This window comes from Lathamus discolor, chromosome 4 (assembly GCF_037157495.1).
Source record: "Lathamus discolor isolate bLatDis1 chromosome 4, bLatDis1.hap1, whole genome shotgun sequence".
Taxonomy (NCBI): Eukaryota; Metazoa; Chordata; class Aves; order Psittaciformes; family Psittacidae; genus Lathamus; species Lathamus discolor.
Genome location: NC_088887.1, coordinates 51,726,755 through 51,750,318, shown reverse-complemented (window position 1 = coordinate 51,750,318; position 23,564 = coordinate 51,726,755). Strand labels below are relative to the sequence as shown.

Genomic DNA, 23,564 nt, shown 5'->3' with positions numbered 1-23,564 from the left:
TTTAAACTTCAGGAAAATTAGATGAATGCTATTCTCAGAGACAGTGCATTTTATGACCCAGCACTCTGGGTGTCTACATGCCTTGAATAGCTCTGCGGTCTCTGCAGCACTGTCTGGACGCCTAGATGCCTTCCCCTAAAGCAACTGAAGCACAGCAGCAGTTCGCTATTCTCAGCAATGTTGTAAAAGCGCTTACTGATGTCAAGATACTCCTTAACGCGGCTGAGAACCATTTCCACCACTTTGCAGCTCTGTGAGGTTACAGCATCACACAATGGAGCTACTCTTTTCTCTCTTTTTTTTTTTTTTTTTGGATATGAACGTGAAAAGAAATGAAAGAGAGGCAGAGAGAGGGAGAAAAGAGAGGCTCCGACATCCCGTGTGCATCCCAGAGGAGACAGAATTCCCTGACCCTCTGCCAGACCAGCACCACAGAACAAGTTGGTGCTCCAGGAAGGCTGGAATTGAGGTTTTTTACCTCAACCAGTAACAAAATACTCCCCAGACCATACAACCACAAATTCCAGCCCACCGAACCACACCATTTCAATAGCAGAGAAGTTCTCCAACACATTAATCTATTCCATGGTAGCAGCCTAGGTCTGAGATGTAGACAGCAGACCACTTGAGAGATTCCAAGCACCCAAGCTAGCAGTTGGATTGGTTTAGGCTTGTAACACAGAGCCACTCTCAAGTGCTTGGCCTTGAAGCAGCAAGCCCTGCGGTTGCGTAAGTAGATTAAACAGGGCTAAATAGAGGCTGCTGCCAGATGGGTGGCCAGTCCCAGCCTCCTTCTTTCTGCTATCTGTGACCCTGTCCCTTCTTCTCCCACACGTAGCGCTTGTGAAAGCCCCTGAGCTACCCAAATTATATGTTCCTTGTACAGGGCATGTTTCAGCCAGAGCAACAAGCCCCAGGATTGCTCCCACAACTCTGGTTGTGTAAGGGAGGGAATAGGAGTCTGGGGAAGAGGGAGAAGGTGTGACTTACCCCTCAGCGGTGGAGCACGGTCTTCAAATGGGTGAGTCAGTTGCGTAACCATGCCTTGTTTTAAATGACAGCAGCAACAGTAATTTTTAAAGTAATATTTACAAGTCTGAGCTTTTCCTTTTTCCCCTCGGCTCGGAGGTCCCCCACGTTTGGCTTGTATCTAAAGCTGCACCAATTCCTCTACTTTTTTCATTTCTGCAACAGAAGAGAGAAGAGCTGCTCCCCGCAGCACCCCATCCTCAGGACACCCGCATCTGCTCTCTCCTGGGCTCACCTGTGAGCACAGCACACCCTTCCTCCCAGCTGGAAGACACCCTTGAGAGAAGGTAATGAAGACCCTCAGGGGAAAGATGTTTTCTTTCAGACCTAGGAATGAACAAGCCTGGTGCCACAGGAAGTGATGTGAGGGAACTGAACTGCATGAGTTTGCCCTGCGGCCCCGAGACCTCCGAAGGAGACTTTCTCCACCATGAGAAGCTTCTCACTGAAGCAGAAGCCCACAGCCCTTTGGCTATGACAGGAAACCTGCTCCCAGGTGGAAGAGTCGGAGGAAGAGCTTTGATATCCCCATGCTATGGACTTTCCCTGTAAGAGGAATATTATGGCTGTACAAGAGCATGTGTCATAGGAAGAAAAACATCACAGAGATCTAAAATTGAATAATCCACACAGATCTAACAGCTAAAATAAAACCAGAAACAAGCTTTCACAGCTATATTTCTTGTGAAATATGAAAAAGACTTCAAAAGAAACTATGTCACTCATTTCAGCCTGGAAAGAGGTACAACTAAGGATTACATCATGCTTAACCTGCTCATGATAAATTTTCTCTGTCCTGTCCAAACGAAAAGAACAGACAGAAATGATGTAGTCTTGGCAAGCGTTAATTCAACAGAATTTATTCTGTATCTCTTTTCTTCCAAGCAATTGTATATTGAAACATGTGCAGACATGGTTGCCCTCCAGCAGTGGTCTTGGGTTTTGCTCTCTGTTTTCGCATAAATTCTATATAGATGGTAATATACACACATATACACAGATATACAGAGAGAGATACTGGCAAAAAGCAAGCTCTTTACGAGGCTGAATAATCATTCGAGATCTTTCACTCAAAAAGTTGAAAGCACGCAGGTGCTTCTGTATTTAGAAAGAGATTTACAATGCAGAGACGGACATCTAGTGAACAAAGTATCTTCTGCAGTGGGATTTACACTATGCCTGGTTTTGAGGACTATTAGGGGGATTTAATTCCCTGTAGCAATTCTGTATCAAGCCTACGATAATATTGAGACAAGATCAAATAGTGAAGATTTTTTCTTTTTTTGAGAGCTTAGTTTTGTCCTTATATTCCACTATTTTCTTAATTTGGGTTAGGGTTGGGTTTTGGTGGGGTTGTTTGGGGTTTGTTTTTTTTTTTTTTGTTGTTAATTAATTAACACAGAGCTGCTGCAACAAGCTACATGAAAGAACCTTTTCCTACCACCTTTCATATCAAGATAGTATGTGGAAAAGCCTTGCAAGCACCAGAAGAGAACTGAGATTTATTCTAGTTGCAGTATCCATAAGAATAGCTGCCCAGCCTGACAGTACTACAACAGCCAAAGGCCAAACCCTGCCCCTTTCTACTCTGGTTGGTGTTTTTCTCTTACAACTTTACTTGGGAAATGGAGATATGATGGGCAGATTCTTAACATGATGGATTTTAAGCCTAAGACTCAAGTAAAACTTTGGATCTTATATATTTAAGTTGTATTTAAATGTGGTCCTTAAGCTCCTAAGCCTTTTAGCTGGTTTTGACAGAGATACTCAAGAATGTAATAAAACTGCATCAATTTTTACATAAACCTTACTTCAAAAAAAAAGGAACAAAAATTATGCTCATTATTTTGCTAAACATTTTATTCCATCCGCTTGGCACAAGATAGAACTTAAAGACAACATTGCTGAATAAGTCTTCAACTTCATTAAAATTAAGACTAATACGTTTTATAAAATTATTTTGCTATGATACACTTTCCCTTATCAAGTGATAAAAAGATTTTTCTCTGGAAATACTGAAGTACATTGCCACCTGCTGGCCACAAACAATTTTGCAATCTAAAGCCACCAGAGCGTGTATAAAACAGCAACATTTAACAATGCAACACACAATTATTGAGGAAGTACTGATGACCCAGAATTTGGCACAATATTTATTGAAATGCAGCTGTGAACTTCTCCAAATGTCATGTTATGTTCTGAAACTCTGTGTGACTCCCTTTTACAGGTCTTTTTTTTTTTTCTCTAACTTTCTCAATGCTGAAGCTTTGTTATTGCAAAGGAAAAGCCATATTCTTCCTCAGTTGTTCCACACCTCAATTTGGTTTGGTTTTCTAAAATTTGGATTCCAGTTTATTGTTTTAGAACAATACATAAAATCATACATTTATAAATATATATATTATATCCTGTATACATAACATTGGTTTTCCTCTAGAATGGAAGGGCAGACCTCTGCTCTACATCCTTGGTTGGTTTAGGCACGGCCTTGCTCTTAGTTGATTCTCTGAGCTGCTTCCTATCAGAATCTGAAAATAAAAATCCCAACACATTTTTACAATCTTGTGTCAAATTTTAATTTTGTTTGCAAATATATTTATAAGAAAAAAATATTTGGTATTTTCCCCTCTAAGCTCACTACTACCCTTATAAAATATATGGCTTTTCATGTTCCACTCTATTTTAGTGTTTTTCAATAGGCAGTGAAAAGGAGGACAACTTCTCCCCTTAACAGTTTTTTTTTATATAAGCACAGAAACCAGCTTGTGCACTTTCTATAGAATTCCAATGCATATCACGGTAATGTAAGTGCAGTGACTTTTTAAAAAAAGCAGTCATGATTGATTGACATCTGTATATGAAAACATAACACACGATTATCATACAATACCCATTACAGAATATACAATCATCAGAACTGCAGATATATAAATACATTTTAGCAACATCAAAGCAGCAGTTTTATCTTATACACAGCATACACAAACGGAGTTATTGGACTAAAATTTTCATCTTTTCATGGTTTTATCTCAAAAGCTTGCTGAAAAACGGGAACATACTGCATTTGTAAATGGACTGCTTGACAGTGCTGTTAAGAAAATAAAGTGAACAAAGTTTAAAAAAAGTATATGCAATTCAGTTGGTATAAAACAAAGAAGCCCTCCCCATTTTCCAATGTCACTGTTGTTTTCCTGTGAGACAGGGGGGTCCAGGTACCGGGACAGTTCTGCAGAGTCTGATCATACAAGAGTTTCTGGGAGGGCATCAGGGTTATCAGCTGATAATAGCTCCCAAATTTGCCACCTTTCCCTTTGCCAATCATGCCAGTCCGCCTCTGAAACATTTTTACTGTTCTGACTGTGAGGTGCTGTGGAATAGATACGACCCGCTTGGGTGTGTGGGGCTGGCCGCTCCTGCCTGGAGGTGACCTGGTCAGGGGCTTTGGATGGTGGTCCTCCAGCTGCTCTTGTCCCTGAACTTTTTTCTTGGCGTTGAAGTCTCCACAAATTGTGCAACGTTGAAGAAACGCTTGATCGCTGTGAGAGCACGGAGCTTGGTTTTGCTGCGCCTGGGTAAGGGGGTGGTGGCCGCTCTTTTCCGTAGCAGGGCTTGGCTGTGCTTTGTGAACAAACCACATTCGAGTCATGCTCAGTGAGGTCCTCCACGCTGCTTAAAGTCAAGTGCTGCTCCGACTTCGAGTGCGACAGGTCTGAACTCCTACTGCCAACTTCAATTTGTGGGTTACTGCACACCCGAGACACCGTGGGATGAAGCTGACACTCAGGAATGGCAGCAGTTGTCTGGCTCCTTCGCATGACCTGCCTGCTGGTGTCTAATTCAGAGGAGCTGCCCTGCCACCGAGGAGAACACATGGCTAGGTTCCCATAGGAAAGAGAGCACTGTCCGGGTCGCAACAAGCTGCTTTCATAGATGTTTCCGTAAGAACCTGGAAGACAGAATCAGAAAGACATCAGAATGTGTAATCACTTATTTAACAAGTTAGTGTTTTTCCCCTGCATTACACTGTAAAAGAGGGATGGGGACTTTTATCATTAGGTTATGTGACTGAAGGTGTATCATCAGCCTCACCGCTGGCCAAACCCGGGGATACGGAGCAGCAGCCCTATATCTATCTAAACCATATCTAATATATTACACCTAGTGACCGATACTTTGCTCTGACATAAATTCTTACAGCACTTAGTGTCTTTCAAATGCTCAAAAAGCGGGGTGGGTGTTTTAGTCTCATAGTTTCTCTGGGAGGTAGATGAAGATGGGAGAAAAACAAAGGCAGAATGAGTCAGGGACTTGCCAGGACCATGTTTGGCCAGTGGCAGGGTCAGCATCCAGGACTGCCAACCTCACAGCCTTTGCTTGTGCCACTGCACCAGCTACACTCAAATACCCTTCCAATAACTCCTAGAAAAATATAAAACTATTTTTAAAGTAATTCTAAAACTACTTTTTAAAATTAAATTGTGACAGTTTGAAATGTTGACACATTTGTATAACCATAGAATCACAGAATGGTTAAGGTTAGTCACTTTTCTTTCTTTTAGAAGTCCAACTCTGGACAATGTGAATTTTCCTACTGGTTTCACTGTGATTTCTCAGAACCAAAGAATTGTTTATGTCTTTGCTAGATTTGGGTTTAAAACTTGAGAAATAGCTGACCTGTTATTGCTGAATCTTTGCAGCCACTTTTCAGCGTTGAATGCCAGGTACCCCAGATATCAAAATGATCTTCGGAAACATCTAAATATCAGTAAGAGCAGGAAGAAAATAATGAGTCTCTTAAAGCCATTATTTAGAAACATACAAACAGAATGGTAAAACCTTACATAAGGTATCAGAGTTGTTAACATACACTAGCATCTGACTTACTAGCACCTAACACAAACACCTCAAACCTATTTGTTCACAGTCACTTGCTGTTTCAGGCTCGGATCCTGTGGTGGATTCAGTAAGCTCTGGATGGGTAGAACACCTGAGTTTGCAGGGAACGTGGAATTTCCTTTAAGTCCTCTGCACTACTGAAGTCAGTTGGGAGAATTTGCACAAGAAGAGGAGGATTTGGGCAACTGAAGGCTGACCAAATGGCAAAGCTCCCTTAAGCAGACTCAGGGGTCACTGTAAGGTGTGCTCTATCAACCCAAGCAATGCTGCAGGTCTTGCAGTGAAGTCACAGAATAGGGACCTAATGAAATGCGCACATCAAGCATTGGGCTGGATTATAACTGTTTCATGTCTTTTTCTGATTCCACCTGGCAGTAAAGGAATTTCCCAATTTGTCATGGTCCAGTATCACTGTGATGCATATTAAAGCCCGTAAGATGGTTTAGGATGGTTTAGCATGATAAAACTTAATGCAATTTCCTGTTCATAATAGAAGTCTGACCAAATTTTGAAGCCTATTCAGAGATTTAAACACTGAATACAGAAGTTAAATGCCCATTGGCATTTATAAAGCATATATAGTTGAGATAATAGTCTAAATCCTACAAATTCTAAAGGGAATTAAGTGCCTAACCAGGACCTCTGAAATGAAATGGTTTTAAAAATACCACCAAACAGTTAACTGCATCCCTATGCATTAAGTTCTTAAAGTTTGGCTCACTAAATATGTGTTTCAAGAATATAAGGTTGGGTGTGTTTTTTTCACTATTTTAAAGATAAGTGTGCTATCAGTTTAAACCACAGTTCTTTACAGAAGAAATCATTCAGGTGTGCACTCCCTGGGTAGCTATGGAAATTATAGATCCCTGCACTAGTACTGCCAGGTCTGTAATTGGTAGCAGATGTAAAGCTGTACAGCTCAGCTGTGTTCTCCAGTGGGAGGGTGTTGAGGTCATTCTTTTCGACTGTAGAAAATTTGTAGCTTTGCATCTTAAAGCCTCACATTTTTCCAAAGTCAGGACCATAATCTTGCAGGTATTACAGTCCTGTGGAGCAGGACTAAGAAATCAGTCTTTGCCATGCTGTCACAGACAGGCTGAAAAGCAAGAGACACATAGCTCTATTTTCCTAAATAATAGGTCCAAGTTTTGAGAAATGCCATACCAAGAGCACCCCTGACAGCTGGCGGAGCTAATGAGGAGGACTGAGCACAGAACCTTCAGGTTCAACACAAAACAGGGACGTTGGTCAGTCATTTTTCATAAGTTTATTTACACTATTGCTCCTCAAATCCTGGTATTTGATAATACAAAATTGAAACTTTTCAATTCGGAAACCCCCATCAGTCACTGAGGAGGAGGAACACAAGCAGGATGTACTCTACCTTTTCCAGCCTGTGATGCAGAAGAATTCTCCTTTGTCTTAGGCTGCAAATGTCCAACCAGCATGTACTGCTCAGGTACCTTGTACAGCTTATCTGGGCTGCGGGCAACCTCTTCTTGCCTTGCCATTAGCGGGCGCTCAGACAGTACCGGGGAGTTGTTGTCGTATGGGGAGACATCTCCGCTTGAAGCTTTGTTGGAGTCTGTGGAAGAATGTCTTCCTCCTGTGGAGTAGGAACCTTCCGATCGCAGCATCTCAGGGCTCCTGAGAAATTTTGATGAACAAACTACTGTTAATGAAAAATGCCTTATGCTCACAGCTACAGGTGCAGTTTGACATCAGACAAAATAATGCAGGAGCATGATCACAGCTGCTGAAATTAAAACACTTCAGAAGCACTACAGATGTGAATTTACATGAGTAAAACGTTTGCCATGAAGTGGCCAGCAGGGGCCACTAAAAATCAAAAGATGTTGCTGTCATGAAAAAAATCCCCCCAAAAAACAAAACCAAAACCCAAAAAAACACACAACTGTACAGTTCACCACAGGAAATTAGTGAATCAATTCCTTATGTTACCTTGACAATTTAGCTTCTTGCAACAGTAAATCTGAGGGCATGATAGGGAAGATTAGTCTGATGCTAAGCAGTATGCTAAAATCACTTCTTCCACTCTGAAGCAGTACACAGGGATATCAAAACATTGGCTCGTATCTCGGGCAGTGATAAGGATGCTCTTCTGGAGACATCAGAAAGTAAATGGGGGGCAAGCAGATCTATCTATCATACTTCTGATGAGGACAACAAACAACTGGCTCTGCTGATAACTTCTAAAACTTTTTACCCTTTCACCTTTAAATCACCAATAGTAAGGCTTGCATTTAATTTTGACCAAGCAAAAAGGGCAAACACACCCACCCATCACCAAAGTACAACCAAGGCTGCGCTTGAGACAACTCTCACTTTTGAAATGTGTTGGGAACACTGAGGAAGATTTCCTGAGCTGTTACAGCTTACTATGCAGGTAGGAGGAAGTCCGTGAGTCACTGAACCTCCCAAAGAACATGTAGAAATACTTTGTAAACAAACAACTTTTTCCTATCAGACCTCCCTTATTTATATTTCTGTTACTCATGTTCTGTTCCTCTGCATCTTGATCTTTGTTTCTTAGATGCTTATCTTTTGCTTCTGGAGTTAAACACTTCTCTCAGTGACTTCACTAAATGCATCACTGAATGTGATACGACAGAGGCTCATTCTTGTAAATGTGTACTTATGGTCAGAGTCAAATCCAAAGACAGCTTGAACTGAGTGAGCAGCCAAATCACATTACTTGTTATGGAACAATAACCCTCTTTCCAGACAAATGAAATAAAATTGAAGAAAGAAAATAAAGAAAATAAGCAGTGGTAAAACAGGCTAGCTGCAGCACACTATTATTACATAACACAGAAATAATGATAAAACTCAGCACCACGTTCAAGCTTTTGGGTTTTTTTTCCTGGCTGATTCACATATTGCATGTCCCAAAACAGAAAACATATACACTCAACATCATGATTATTATGTTATGCAGTGTTTCGGGGTTTTTTTTTTCCCCCACAGTATAAAAGCAACCATAAACTCTTGTGAATAAACTTAACTAAGTTTACTCCTTTATAACTCCCAGCAAGAAATCCATCACTGTATTGATCCTGAACCTTAACAAGCACCAATTCAAAAACCAAAGCTGCCATTTGGCAAAGTAGCAGCATCCCAGGATTCCCAGTGTAGTTGATATGGTAATGCTGGGGAGTCATTAAGAAAAAGAAAGGGTAAATCATGACTCAATTATGTAATTTCCCATACCAGCTTCTCATCTGAAGCTGAGCCCAATGTAAACTAAACCCTGAACAGCCACACACACTATTATTGTCTTTTAAGTATATACAATAATATCACAAATCTTTTTTGTCTTTTTTTGTCCCTTAGTCCTTCCTTTATGCCCTCCTATGTTCCAAAAAAGCTTGTGCGGTGAGTGTGAGTTGAAATGGGAATTTTAGAAGAACCAGAAAGTCTTGAGAAAGGGATAAATGTTGGTAGGCTCATCAAATATCATCAAATGTCTTTCTCTCCAGCTTTCTAGACTGAATCTCATCTAAACCTCACCCTGTTAGCATACAGACATGCTTGGCGCTAATGGTGACACCAATAAGGCTTATCGCTCGTAGGCCTTTGTAGGATCAAAACCTAACTATGTTCCACAGGACAAAGAAAGAGATGTACCACCAACTAGTCATGGCAAGGTAACACAAGGCATAGGGGAAAGGGAGATGGAAATGAAAGAATATGGGAACATGAACTTTGTGAAACACTGATTTCATGTCTTACCTTGAATGATCTGTTATAGCCTATCTCTTCTCAAGGCAGAGCTTCTGATAAAAATTTACCTGAATGGAAACTGTCAAGTCTTTTGAAAGATCCAAATATTTAAGTTTCTAAACTCATTTACAGTGTCTGCTAGTAAGCTGATGCAATTGTATATATAACATTTCAAATGTATTTAGAAAAAATAGCTTAAAAAAGAAAAGAAAATGCCTGTGGATTCTGTCAATCTTACTACAAGAGACTACCAAAATGGATTGCATACTTCTGGAAACTGATCTTATAGATTTGCAAATATTGATTTCATACATTTGCAGCTTTACCATGCCCTTTATGAACAAAAAACCCACAAGTTTCAAAAGATTTTGGCTTGCTTCTTTCCAAATAAAGAATGAATTCTCACATATCCTTCAAAACAAAACTGTATCTGTTTGCTTTATGGCTTGAATTCAGTAGCAAACGGATATTTGCTAAAATTCAAAATTCATCTTTCCCAGGATACCTGTGAAATTCTCTACCCACACATCAAGGAATAATTAAGTTGGGAGGCAAATGCAAATATTGTGCAAAATATGCACTCACCTATATACAGGCTATGAACAAGCGCAGATTATGGTCTCCACAAAGAATAATAGAAGATCATGTACTATCAAATGCGAGAAATGACAAGGCAAGTAAAGTATTTTCTAGTGGTCTTGAACTAAGTTAAGGAAAAGATTAAAGAAGTGGCTTATGTACAAAAAGGAACGATTTGAAAGCTGAAGAATGAACCTATGCTATGTGTTCAAAAACACATTTTCAGATTCCAAAACAAAAATCAACTATGCTGCAAAGAAGTCTTGGGCTTTCCTTTCTAACTGGCATTCTTCTGAACTGATGTTATCCCCCAGTCTACTTGCATGGGTGAACTGGAAAAATGTTAAGAATAATAATTAGTTCTACTGGGGATATTCCTACTTTTCTTTATCAAGGTCATCAAACCAGGAAATCCTTTTCTGGTTTTTGGCAGAAATCCTTCTCTGTTGTATGTTAAAGCCTCTGAGTAGGAAAACAATTATGTCTTACAAGAGGCAAATCATATAGAGTGCAATGGCTTGGCAGCAGGCAGTAGTAATTTCCACACATATTTGAGTAACACAGGTGCCACCAAAAAACCAGATTATTATAGGATTATGATATGGTTGCTACTGTAATAGGGTAAAGGACTCAATGATTCAGGAAGCCTCTGCAGCTTTGAAAACTGCATTTACGCATACTGGATGGCCTAGTGTATGGCTTCACCTTCACACCACAGGTTACGATGGATTAAACCCCTTCATCACCATGAAAAAAACATGAAAAAATTCTGTAACTTTGAAACTGATTTACTCTAAAAGGACTATTAACCCATGACATAATCATAAGAAACAATTTTATTTTTGTGTTAAAGATGCTTCATCTTACAGCTGGAAACCTCAAATTCCACTGTCATTAAGCCAACATACAAAGAGTTGGGAAGTCATCCACAAAAGCACACTTTGTGATTGCTGCCAATGGTAATTAGTGCTTTACCATGAACAACTTCTATAAAGTCCCTGACACACCACTCACAATGCTCAGCTCTTAAGAGAACTGAAAGATGAGAAACATCTGACTTGTGCTCCTCTGGGGAGGAAAAGAGATTGTGTTTTCTCTGTTAGACGAGAGTGAAGAAAGCATTTGTAATGACATCAAAAGCAGAAATGTGAGGGCAATTTCAGAAGCAAGACCTTCAGAGCAATTAAAATGACATTACTCTTGAAGTTGATTCCATACTATATGCAACTAGCTTTCATGATGAAGATTGTCTCAAGAACATATAGCTTTCTGTTTCACAGATCCGAATTTGGATCTTGGAGCATGTGACCAGGAAATTTCCAAGAGTAGTAAGGATATATTTTGGAAGCTCATTTTTATCAAGTCAAGACAAACATATCTTTGTTGTCTGCAGCCTCACATTTCTTGTAGGAAAAATAACGAACAAATACGTAGCCTCAAAATTGAGATTATGTATAGATACATCTCTTAAGAGCATCACACTCCTAGCAATAACACGAAGCAACATTGCCTCTAATTGCCTGGAATATCTTAACCAAGAAGTTGCAATCACAGTGCAAAAAATATCTCATTAACGTTAAGAATAAATCACTTACATGACAGAAGAGTAGAAGAAAAATGACATAGTAAGGTTTTCCTATCTCAGTGATGCTTCATCTGCCCATTACTGAAAATATAATAAATTGGTACTAGTGTAGCTATGTTTCCTATCTGATTCTGTAACCTTTTCTTACAAAACCTTTTTTGTCAGCTGGAACTAGCTTTGCACAAAAGATCCATTTTCTCCTGCAGGTGTGCATGCTGGCTGAAAAGTAAGGAAGCTCAAGGAAAGGTCAATTAATTTAGGGGAAACAGGATCTAACAATAATCTGTTACATCCACAATGATCTGTGACAAATTTATGCTCAACTGATACGTGTAGCCACATGTGTGATACAATTTTATGTCTTTACATTAATATAGACACTGCAATCCAACATGACAGTTTTTATTAGCTACAGTTAGAAATAATATGGTAATTCCAAACTGAGAGCTTAAAGAAAGAAGTCTCTACAGACTACCATATGCTATGCGATTTGCAGTTTCTCTCCTAATTGTGGTCTTGGCTAATGGCAAATGTGAAACAAGTGTAAAAGGCAGCTAATGTACCTCTAATTATCCTGCATTTGTTGTGAGATCTAAACATACACATTGTTACTTGTCAAACTAACTGAAGTTATTTCATGTCTGTGGTATACTAAGAAAACACACAATTACCACAAATAAGATGATCTGTGATAATTTGCTACTGCTTGTTATGAGCTCATGTGGTTAAGTCAAACTAATAAAATCCTTTACAACACATTATATATTCTGCACATATTTTTGGTTTGAATTTTTGTAACTGAAGAAAGATTTTTCCTCCACGTGTTAATTATACTACTTCTTTTATAACTCTTCCTTTAAAGCCAGGCACACTATTACATTACCTTCAACTATACAATGTTCATAGGGAGAGAAAAAATAATAAAAAAAAATAAAATCATAGTTGACTGTACAGATCAATTTTAATTATGTTCTGAATGCACTAGGCAACTTCCACACACACAGGACAATAAAGTCCAATCTGTCCCAGAGAGTTTAGAGTCTAAGAAACCTCTTGAAAATTACCTAAAGCAAGCTTCTCAAATTTTGTGATGTTGGGATTTGACATTGGGATTCACTAGAATAAATGCTATGACTGTGTGTCCCATAAGAAAGCCAGGAATCCTGTTAATCCTAATGTACAAATTCTCAGTGTTAAGGCACACAGGTGTAGGCATATATACATCATACACAAAGTTGGACTATGTTATGTATCATAACTGCAACAGTGACCAGTGTGATTTTTTTTTTTTTTGTCTTCAGGTCTTCCACAAAGCATACAATTAAATAATATCCAAAGAGTCTCCATAACTCTGTGTCATGGTAGTTTACTTGTTTACAATGTCCTATGTGCATACAATAGGAAAAGAACAAAGAACTGGTCAAAGGACTAGCTGTGACTGTGTTAAGGCACTCTAGGGTGTGTTTCAAGGATAGTGTAATACACTCCTCCTGTTACTGAAGACTACAACAAATCCAAGACATGAACCAGCAGATCACTAGAATACATCCTGTCAGATAATAGTGCATTGAATATTTTTAGTACATGTCATTCTGTTCTCTGCAGCAGAACACAATCTTTCCTCTGAATCGGGAAATGATTTGTCTTTAGAAAACACTGTACAAGAGTCATAATTTCTTTGGCAGAGTCTGTGTAATGGGGAGGATATTTCTACTCCACTGTAGACAGTGCAGAAGAGCTGTGGAAAGCTAGAACCTTTTGAACACTTCCAGTGGTAGACAGAAATTCCCAGCAGAAACAGGAAAAAAACAGATTACTCACGATGACTGGGAAGCTTTCCTCCTCAACAAATAGTCCACAACATCTGGATCAGTCTCTAATAGGCTAATAAGCACTTCATTCTGAAGGTCAGGTGAAACCTATGAAGACAACAGAAAACAGTTAGGGATTAATAACCTTTCACATACATGAATTTTGATACAATGCTTAATCTAAAAGACCAAGTACATTTATGGAGAGTATAAAAAAAAATATTATTCAGAAGCTTCCACTTAAAAAGAGAAATTTCATGTTACAACAGGTGAAGTAGAACTAAAGATCACTGTGTACAATGTCAAACACTGGTTACTCTTGAATCTTGGTATCCAGTTGGATATCGTGTCTGATAGCAACAGTAGCATTACTCATGTATCATGATCTCAAAAGCTTCAGTTAAGGTCCCCAGCTCACATCCCCATTCAAATATATGAGAACATTTATAAATTTCTATTCCAAGCAACTGTCCTTATTTTGAAATAATGTGAAATGTAATTACACAGGAAAAAGAATGTTTCTTCATATATTCTGTGGCATTTGATTTACTTTTATCCTTCTCATATGGAAGTTTCATGGTAATTATTATATCTATGAAGTTCTTAAATTGCTTCATTTCAGTAAAGCTGCCAAATGTTAACATTTTTCTAAATGATGCCTTATAAACAATTAATGTTCAGGTACCCACATGGCCAAATCCTGGGATCTAAAAGCATTTAAATTCCTGCTTACACTCATTCAGAACCTGGGCAATTTGTCTATAACTCAGGTTTACAAGTGGGTCCTGTTGGATCTCTGCCTACTCTGGACTTTGGATAGGAGACACAGGCTCAGCCAGAATTTGTCTCATCTTTGGCGTTTGGCCTTCTGATTTGCAAACTCTCACTAGTGCACTTTAGATGGAGGTGAACCTTCAAAACACTTGATAACTTATGTTGCTGCAGGATACAGCCATCTCAGAAACTTGAACTAACAGCCCAGGTTAACTCATGACAGATGGAGCTGGAGGCAAGACAATCTCAGCAAGGGGTCATCAACTGTACAATATGCTTCTGGATACAATTTGTCAGAGCCTGAATCTCTTGACCTTCATGTTACATTGCATGGGCCATTTGTTCTCCCTGACACTTCCTGGGAAATAGGAAAAGAATTACTAATAGATTCTTCAGGGGAATACCTCAGTTTGGGAGGTATTTAGGGAGTCAAGTTACAGAAAGGGCATATTTCTTTAAAAACAGAAATAATTTGAAAATAACTGAAGATATGCATCACTTAGTTCAAACTGATACAAAATCTCTATGAAAAACTCGTATGACCACATACTCCTTTTTTGAAAATTGTATTTAGCCTCTAAGCTGGAAAAATATTTTACTGATACTCATTGATATACCTGTGTTTAAATAAATTATCTTCTCTTCATCGGAGTACCTATTTGGAAACCTGCTGTGCTGCAACCTCTCTATTTGGACAGTCCTTCTGTACAGTATCATAAACTCCACATAAACTTTGAGGGCAAAGCAGAACCCATGCCTTTCTGTACGTCTATTCAGCTTTATATTAAGTTGATGAACTTGTAAGAATCTACTGAGAAGACTTTGTCAGAAAAATAAAACCCTATTTTCCATTATTAAAAAAAAAAAATATATCGATCTTTCACGACATAAAAAAGAATCCAAAAAAGTTCCATCAGGAAGTTCAGTTCCAACTGAAAGCATCTGCAAAACCCAAACCTAGCAGTCCTATTGAGATACTGGACTTTTACCTGAGAGAATAATCTGTATTAATCTATGATACTTAACTTGGTTTGTACTGATGGTTTCCTTGCTAGATTATCTACCGGGTTTTGGATTTCCTCCTGTGCAGCAATTTACTTCAGTTTAGGTAGCTAACTTGCAAATGTAGAAATGTTATGCATATAAGTATAAACTTAGAGAACTACTGGTATCTCAGAAAGATGTTACAGAGTTTTAATAACTATTATTGAATTAATCTTTTAACTGGCAGTTGTGGCTGGGCAGATAGATGAGAACTTGAAATTCAGTGACAGAAGTGAAGGCACTGCTGAAATAACAGCTGTTGAACACATACTGGGAGAGATCAGAAGCCTCTGGGGTTGTCAAGACTGCAGTAGAGTAGGAGACATTCTGAGATTTTGAGGCTGGGGGTTAAATAAGTCATATCTATTGAGATACAGAAGGGTGGAGAGACACTTGAAGTGCATCCTTTGTGCTGACTCTTGCTACTGATGTGACACAGAGGCAGCATGTGACAGCCTCTGCAATGGGGAGGCCAAGGTAGCTTTTAACAGTAAAAATAAGAAATTTCAGTGCTTCTTTGAAGCAGGCCTGGATTTGGGTGCTTGTAGATGAAAATGCATGATCAAGCTGCTCTTCTCTATCTTCCACGCCAAGTCAAAGGCAATGAGACAAAGTGGGGTTGAGTTGTGCCTCCCCATATTCAGCTACTGGGCACAGTCCAGAGACTGGCAAAGAACAGTCTTTTGTACATTATCATAAAATGTTTTCACGTATCTCTAAGACTCAGTGAAATAGACAAGAATTGGATATGGAAGGCCTTAACCTCAATGAAGCAAGATCAGAATCCGTCTTCTATATGAAATCCACGTTTGCATATTACTGATGTTGATAATAATTGCTTAATAAAACCAGTCCCGGGTTGTCCTGACAAACAGAACCTTCCTAACCCACCAATGCATCAGAATCATTGTGATATCGTGGTCCGGTCTCCTGGTTTTATTTCACAAATGTTCTAGTTTCAGTGCTGAAGCCAATCAGTTTTATAACCTCCCCATACACAAAAGTAACGGGGGAAAAAAAAATCCAACCAACAAAACCCAAACAAAAAACCACCTTAGCAGCAATACACTGTATGTTATAGCTACAGCTGAATGCTTGAGTCCAGATGTTTTCCTTTTGTAAGTAGCATAAATATCAAGTACAAACAGCAGTTCTGGTTTGGCCCCACTCCTATGGGTTTGGAAAATGAACTGCTGCTGCCTGATTCCAAATGCTCAGAGTTTTGCTACAATTACATGTACAAGTCTTTTCCTTTTGATGCATCTATTACCAAGTGATGCACTGAGCTAATTATCTTCAGAATACAAAGAGTCTCTGTGCTGCCAACGAAAACATGAAAAAGATGAAAGTAGACCCTGGTAGAACCTTTATAAAACATGAACTATGAGCAATTTGACACAATGCTACAGATCAAATATATGTGAATTGACACACTACTCCAGAAAACAGGCAGAACTTGCAATGTTGTTTGTTAAACTATGGCAATGGAATGAGGGAAAGCACCCAGAGACCCTCAACTGGTAGACGTTTCTATACATTTCACATGAATGTATTTTAGCTTTCAGGAGAGTGCCTGTGATAGATTTGTCCTTCTCTTACATGCAGCTAGCCTCCCATTTTGGAATCTGATTCTAATCTTCCTCCACAATCTAAAAAGCTACTCTGGAAAACAAAGAAACCCTCCTTTCCGCACCCCCCCCCCCCCCCCCCCCATTTTGTTTAACTTTCCGATGAAAATGCAAGCACTGAAGAGATAAAGAAATAAAGGAAAAAAATCCATCACAGTTAAAAGAGACTACATGTAGGTTAGACTAACCCTAAGCCCCACCTTTTCCACACTGAAAGTTAGAATGCGTGCTTAAGTATTATGTGCTGAGATGTGGTTGTGCTGTAAAATGTTCTTAAGAGAAACAACAATAAGAAAACTTCAAGCATTATTTTTAACTTGCTCGTGTCATCCGCACTGTGGGCCAGCAGACCTTTGCACAAGAGTAGTTCTGCCCCTTTCTTTTCCTGCTGTGGAAGGAAAATTAGCACCTGACGTTCTCCCGAACTGTGAAAAGCATTAAAAAAAATAAATAATAATAATAAATCAATAAGTACTGCTGAGTGTCTCACTGGAACAAGAATAAAAGTAAAGCGAAGGATATAATGAAAGGCATTACAGTGTGATGGAAAAGATGAGAAAAACACAAGTTCATCTGGGGCTAAGACTTATAGGCAGAGCTTGTGACTGCTTTCTCACTCTCTTCTCCCTGTTAGAACCTGGTAGACACCTTCCCCTTACAGTACTATGTGGCCATCAGTCCCACATGCCCACAGTCCAGGCTTGACCACCTTCTCCCATCAAGTATCCACACTCAGCTTTGCTGGAGCACTAAAGAAATTTGACAGTATTCTTCCTCTTGCTTTGCAAACTGATCTCCTCAGTGTATCATACAGCGCTGCTTACTCTCAAGACACAACAAAGCTATTTTCACCTTTTCTAGAGTACTGGTTAAGACATGTATACCTCCTAAAATGAAGACAGAATAGCGTCCTAAAATGAAGACAGAATAGTGCCCATTGCTAGGTCTAACTGGCCTCTGCTACCTGAGGGCAGGGCTCTCTCAGGAACAAGTCATACTGAGCTGACCAATAATTCTGTAGTCAAAAAGAAAAAAAAATAAAGCCACAGAATGAACTGTTCAGTTAACTTCTAGGCACAAGGAATGCAATTTAACTAAGCCACATCTTAAGTAAACAACATGTGCAAATCCAAAAGTCATCATCCTTGTTACGAACTTCCTCACCTCAGCAAGAGAACAGAAAGGAACCGAGGAATAACTCAAGATTCATGTTTTACTCCTTTTATCCAACTGACAAACAAGAAAGCTTTGTCCTTCCTCCCCATCCAACCAACAAGAAAGTCTTCAGTATGGGAGGCTGTTTCTTAACCAAGGATCTCTTATCCGTGCAGAAAAATTGTCTCTCTGACTTCCAAAACCAAGAGGTGAAAAGTTTATTTTCAGTCTTGTCTTCAAAACTAATGAGCAATGATGGTACATTCAGTGTACAAGTGAACAGCCAACCCCATCATTTCTACAAACAGAAATCTTCTAAGGAAGATATCCACATAGAAACCGTTCCAGGCAACACATTTTTAACACTACAGTTTACTTCAAAGCAGTCTCCTTGACAACAGATTACTTTTTCTGCTACTAATAATTGACCAAATAATATTTCTACCAATTATTCCTAATTATTTTAGGAAAAAAATTCTTCACTATGAGTGTAGTGAGACACTAGCACTGGTTGCCCAGAGAAGTTGTGGCTGCCCCATCCCTGGCAGTGTACAAGGCCAGGCTGGATGGGGCTTTGAACACCTGGTCTAGTGGAATGTGTCCCTGTCCATGGAAAGGGGGTTGGAACTGGATGATCTTTAAGGTCACTTCCAACACAAGCATTCTATGGTTCTATGACCCTCATTTAATGCAGTTTCCTCAGTTCACTTCCTCCTAGTCTACTTTAATACCAAGCAGGTATTTCCCCATTTAACTTAAAAAATGGATAGGAGTAATGTGAAGAAACATCCACCTACCATGAAAAGGGCTTCATAGTTTTCAATCATCTTTTGTACGACAGCTATGATAGCAGTACTCTCTTCAGCTCGAGCGGAGCTCTGAACTGAGAATTCTTTGTCTGTAGATTTCTGCTTGTGCAACAAGTTAGGGCCAAAGATGGTAGCCAGGTTAAGTGATGTCATTTTGTTCCCAGTAATCTAGAAAACAGAATACAAATGAGGTGGGGTCTTCCAGGGTCTAATGTATACAGATACGTATATACACATATCTACACACGCACACATACACTCTCGTTCTCTCCCCCCTGATTTGACAGATGCTTCATTCATCAAAACCAGAGTGCTAGTCAAATAAAAAATGAACAATTCTTAGAAATGTTGAAACACCCCGTTTGGACATCTCTGCAACAAGCACTGTGGATTTTCTGGACACATTTTCAAGTGGATTGGAAGAGTAGAGGGTGGAAGTGCTGCCTGCCCTTAATTCTCCAGAAATTTGGCAGGGATATACTTCTGAACTCAGGGAAACCTCCCTACTTCTCCACCTCAGCATGTTACTGTCTTTTAGGAACAAATACTGAAAACCACTAGCTTTCTCCAGTAGCACACATGATCTGAAAAAGATATAGTGAGGAAAAACATACTTTTCCACATTTAAACAGTTATGCTTATTATTTTCACTAGTATTTTCCTGCCTTTTTGCCTGTTTCCTAGGACATACCAAATGTTTACTTGTTGGGTGGATTTTGGTTTTGGGTTTGTTTTTTACTATTTTCCTACTTTTATAACTCTGTTCAAAGAAATAATAGTGACCTGAGTTTGGAGGAAGTAGAAGGCTAGGAATACATACTAGACTAGTCAGAAATTATCTGAAAAATGTCACACAGGTTATTAAATGAAAACTGTCATCTTCATATTTGTGATTAGACTACTTTTTTTCTCTTTCTATTCTTTTAACAGAGCAAAAAGCAGAGATCATGTGCTTCCTGTCTGTATCTCCACTTTGTTGCTATTCTGGGAATGCAGAAGAAGATGCCAGCAGTTTGACTACATAAGCCTGTAAGTGAATTTCAGCTGTTGATGCAGTATTTCTTGCAGGCTTTTAAAAATATATGAGAGTTGCTTTTCATTTGTTTCAGTTACCTTTGAATCAATTAGTTTTTAAAAAGGACAGGAAGAGGCATGAAAAAGAGGTCGTAAAATCAGCATTTGAAGAAATCAGTGGTACAAAATTAATCTTTTCAAAGTAGTATTCATTTACTTTTTATTTGGGGATTTATCAAATACTCTAGCCAAGCTTACAACTGTGCACTGACAGCACCTCGTTTGTTTTTTAAAGAGCTCAACTAGACAGCAGATGACAGTAAAAAGAGCTTCTTTTATTGGTGGGACTACTGGGTAATCTTGGAAAGACACGCACTATGTAGGTGCATGGGCACTCATAAAAACCATGTAGGTTCTTTGTTTAGAGATTCATCTTAGCATGACTGTGAGTACAGCACGCTCCCTTATTTGTGCACCACAGTGCACCTGGCTGGTTTTTGGGTGAGCTTTTTAAACACTGTAAGAGTAATGAGCCACCAATGAGGCACAGGCACGCAGTGCCTCAAGTGTGCCAGGGGCAGCCTCTGGCTGTGCCTGGATCTGCATGTGCAGGCTCTGTACAAACAGCGAGTCTTTTCTTAAGGGCAGCCTCAGGGCATCCCTGAAAAAAATGTTGTAAACATATTAATAAAGTTAGTCATCCATCTTCATCTTTGTGACAGAAGGGCTTTTGAAAGAAATTGTGAAGAGGGCCTGTGTGCCAAAGCCCTGTCTGTTTTCCTTCCAGTGATAGCAAACAGTCTGATAAAGCACTTTCTCCTGTTCTGTATGCCTTTATTCACTTAATTATTCATGAATAGCTTAAATAATTGCAAGCAGAATACTGTATTATCTATAAAAGATATCCAATTGCACATAATATTCCTGATGCTTAGAATACTGCCAAGACAGCTTACATAAATTTGGCTTGCCAAAATACCTGTAGCAGAGCTGATGCACTGTTAAGGGAAATGAAAATGCCCTTAATACAACTGTCGGGCCAAACCAACTCTTTCAAGCAGCATTCTCTAGTTCTGTAATAAGATCATTTTGGGTATATTCCTTAACGAACACAGAATTCTTCGCAGGGCCACAGGGACCATGACCTTAGCTGTCTTATACATGCTTTTAAGCACAGTAAGATTGTTATGAGCTGCTTTTTTGAAAAACTTTTATTGCAGCAGTGTAGGTGTTTAATCAACTCCTTGCTGAGGCAGAAATAAAAAGATTTAAAATGGATTTAAAAGTGAAATAGGCCTTGAAGTCACATACAGGACATTGGAAGCTAGGACTTAAGGCAGAAATGCTGCAAAACTCAGTCTCAAAGTGACAATTGTTAAAACCAACCAACAGCAAAAGGTGTCCAAACGTGACAGAATTCATCAGGGTTTTCCATCTGGAAGACAAAATTCTCTAGGAGTTCCAGAAGAGCCTCGGAAGTAACCTCAGCAGTAGTCTTTACTGCCGTTTAGGTGACAGAGAAGTCTTTCCCACAGACAAACTGGTACAATTTTGCCAAGCAGCGACAGACTGTATCCATCTCAGAGCTAAGAGATTCGCCACCTTTGGCAAAGCAGCCTATTAGTTCAAGCATTTTTCTAGTAGAAAATGGGAAGCCTGGATTTTCTCATCTTCTCTAATGTGAATGGTGCAGGTGCACATACGTGAATGCTCAGAAATACAGCTCAGCCGCTAAGCTGTGGGTGTTCTTGTCGCTGCAGGGGGGATCACTCCAGCCTCTCACTGAACTTGGTCCCAAAGCAACAGAAGAAACACAGCAAAGACGGACCCTGACTACAACTAGTGTTTAGGTCTGTCAGTTGCAAGGACACAGATGGAGCTCCTGTCCCTTACTTTTCATTCTTCACTACCCAGTTCACACAGCAAAGCTAAAAGGAGCCAAGAAGTGAACTGCTAAGTCTAAAGTTTATATAAGAAAACAACATGTGATAACAACAAGAGAATGAAAATGCATACTCTTGACTGCCTGCAACTTTTTGCTGTTTTTTGTCCATAGAATATAATAGGATAAAAGAAGGGGGAGTAGTGAGGAAGAACAAATAACATTAGAAGTTAACAACAAGGTCTATGATGCTGTGAATCTCCCAAAGGAAGCGGTAGATGCTTCACTGATTAAGTCATGAAAATGACACTTGCACATACCTAAGAGCACAGTAAACAACTAAATGGCAAATCTGCCAGTAATAATATGAAATCTGTTCCATTTTTCATGGGTATGCCACCACTGTGTTTGTTTCACAGCTTTAAATATCTCATTTCAGACCATGAATTAAGCAAAGTCAAAGGACACAAGTGATCAGGACTTACCTCTTGGCCGTCTTTGTCTGTGGTGTCTTCTGCGTGACCAGCCACTGTGGAAAGGAACTGCAGCAGCCGGTGCAGGGTATCGCAGTTACAGGGAGGTAGAAGATAAATGAGAAGCTGTAAGGTGCTTAGCTGTTCATCTGGCTCTAATACTAAGTGGGGAAAAAATTGAATTTTAAGAAAATCACTCCAACTAGCCTAAAAGCAGAACAAATATACTGTTACCAGCCCAAAGAAAGGTGTAAGAATAGCTTTGTTTAAGGATCTTTACTTATAAAGTCAGAAGAAAAAGATAAAACTCTAAGGACATATCAAAAGTGTAACAAATACTGTAATGGGATTTTTGTCTTAGTTGGTCAACTTTTTGCTCACAGGTTCATAGGAACTGTTCTCAGAGAGAAAAATCCGTGTTGCACACTCCATCACTGTCACTGCACACAATAATTCTGCTTAATTATCTACTTACTAAATTCATTTAGGTAGAGCTACAGGTATATATGGGACACCGTTGGGAAGCATTGCAGTAAGGTTTATGCCTTAGCCATTTTAAATGTCTTTTCTTACAATTTCGCATCTTGCAGAAGTAATAGGGAGACTGGAAAAGCAACTAGAGATATGAAGGATATTCTGCAGCCACCATCACTTTAGCCATCTAAAACGCAATGGCAATCAGTGACAAAGGTGGGACAAAGGCAGGATCTCAAACATGAGGGCTAGAAAGAATCTGACGAACACATACCAGGCCGCAGCTTAAGCTTGAAGAGTCCAACTTTACTTTTTCCCAGACCTGTGATAGCCTACACTCAGGTCTCAGGTAGCACATTTGGGAGCATTTCATAGGGTGGCTTTGAGGACCATTAACTGTGATGAAACTTCAGCTTTTGAAACTAGTTTTTAAAGACAGACTGGAATTTTGGTCAGTGAACAGCTTTAAAACTTAAAAGCATTAATGGTGCTAAGATACCAGGATTCAAATGTGAGTCTGTCACCTGCTACTGCTGAACCAATGAAAAGGTCAGAATTTAAAAGATAGTACAAATTATATCCTATACACAAATGCAAAAATAGGTATAATAAGTTAAATCTTTCTTGTTCTAGTTTTCTGGGCTATACTTAACCAGTAAGCAAACCA

General features: G+C 39.3%; 1 protein-coding gene across 4 annotated transcripts in view; it reads right to left on the bottom strand.

The window, feature by feature from the left end:
* Positions 1 to 2,871: 2,871 nt before the first annotated feature.
* ARHGAP6 (Rho GTPase activating protein 6) overlaps positions 2,872 to 23,564 on the bottom strand; it is a 329,447-nt gene continuing 308,754 nt past the window's right edge. For all 4 annotated transcript variants that reach the window (XM_065677454.1, XM_065677455.1, XM_065677457.1 and 1 more), the window contains exons 8-13: positions 22,436 to 22,584; positions 19,043 to 19,222; positions 13,655 to 13,752; positions 7,310 to 7,572; positions 5,704 to 5,784; positions 2,872 to 4,975 (exon numbers count right to left, since the gene is read on the bottom strand). In XM_065677454.1, the coding sequence (XP_065533526.1) occupies positions 4,269 to 4,975; positions 5,704 to 5,784; positions 7,310 to 7,572; positions 13,655 to 13,752; positions 19,043 to 19,222; positions 22,436 to 22,584 (1,478 nt within the window). In that variant the 3' untranslated portion in view covers positions 2,872 to 4,268. The remainder of the gene's footprint in view (positions 4,976 to 5,703; positions 5,785 to 7,309; positions 7,573 to 13,654; positions 13,753 to 19,042; positions 19,223 to 22,435; positions 22,585 to 23,564) is intronic.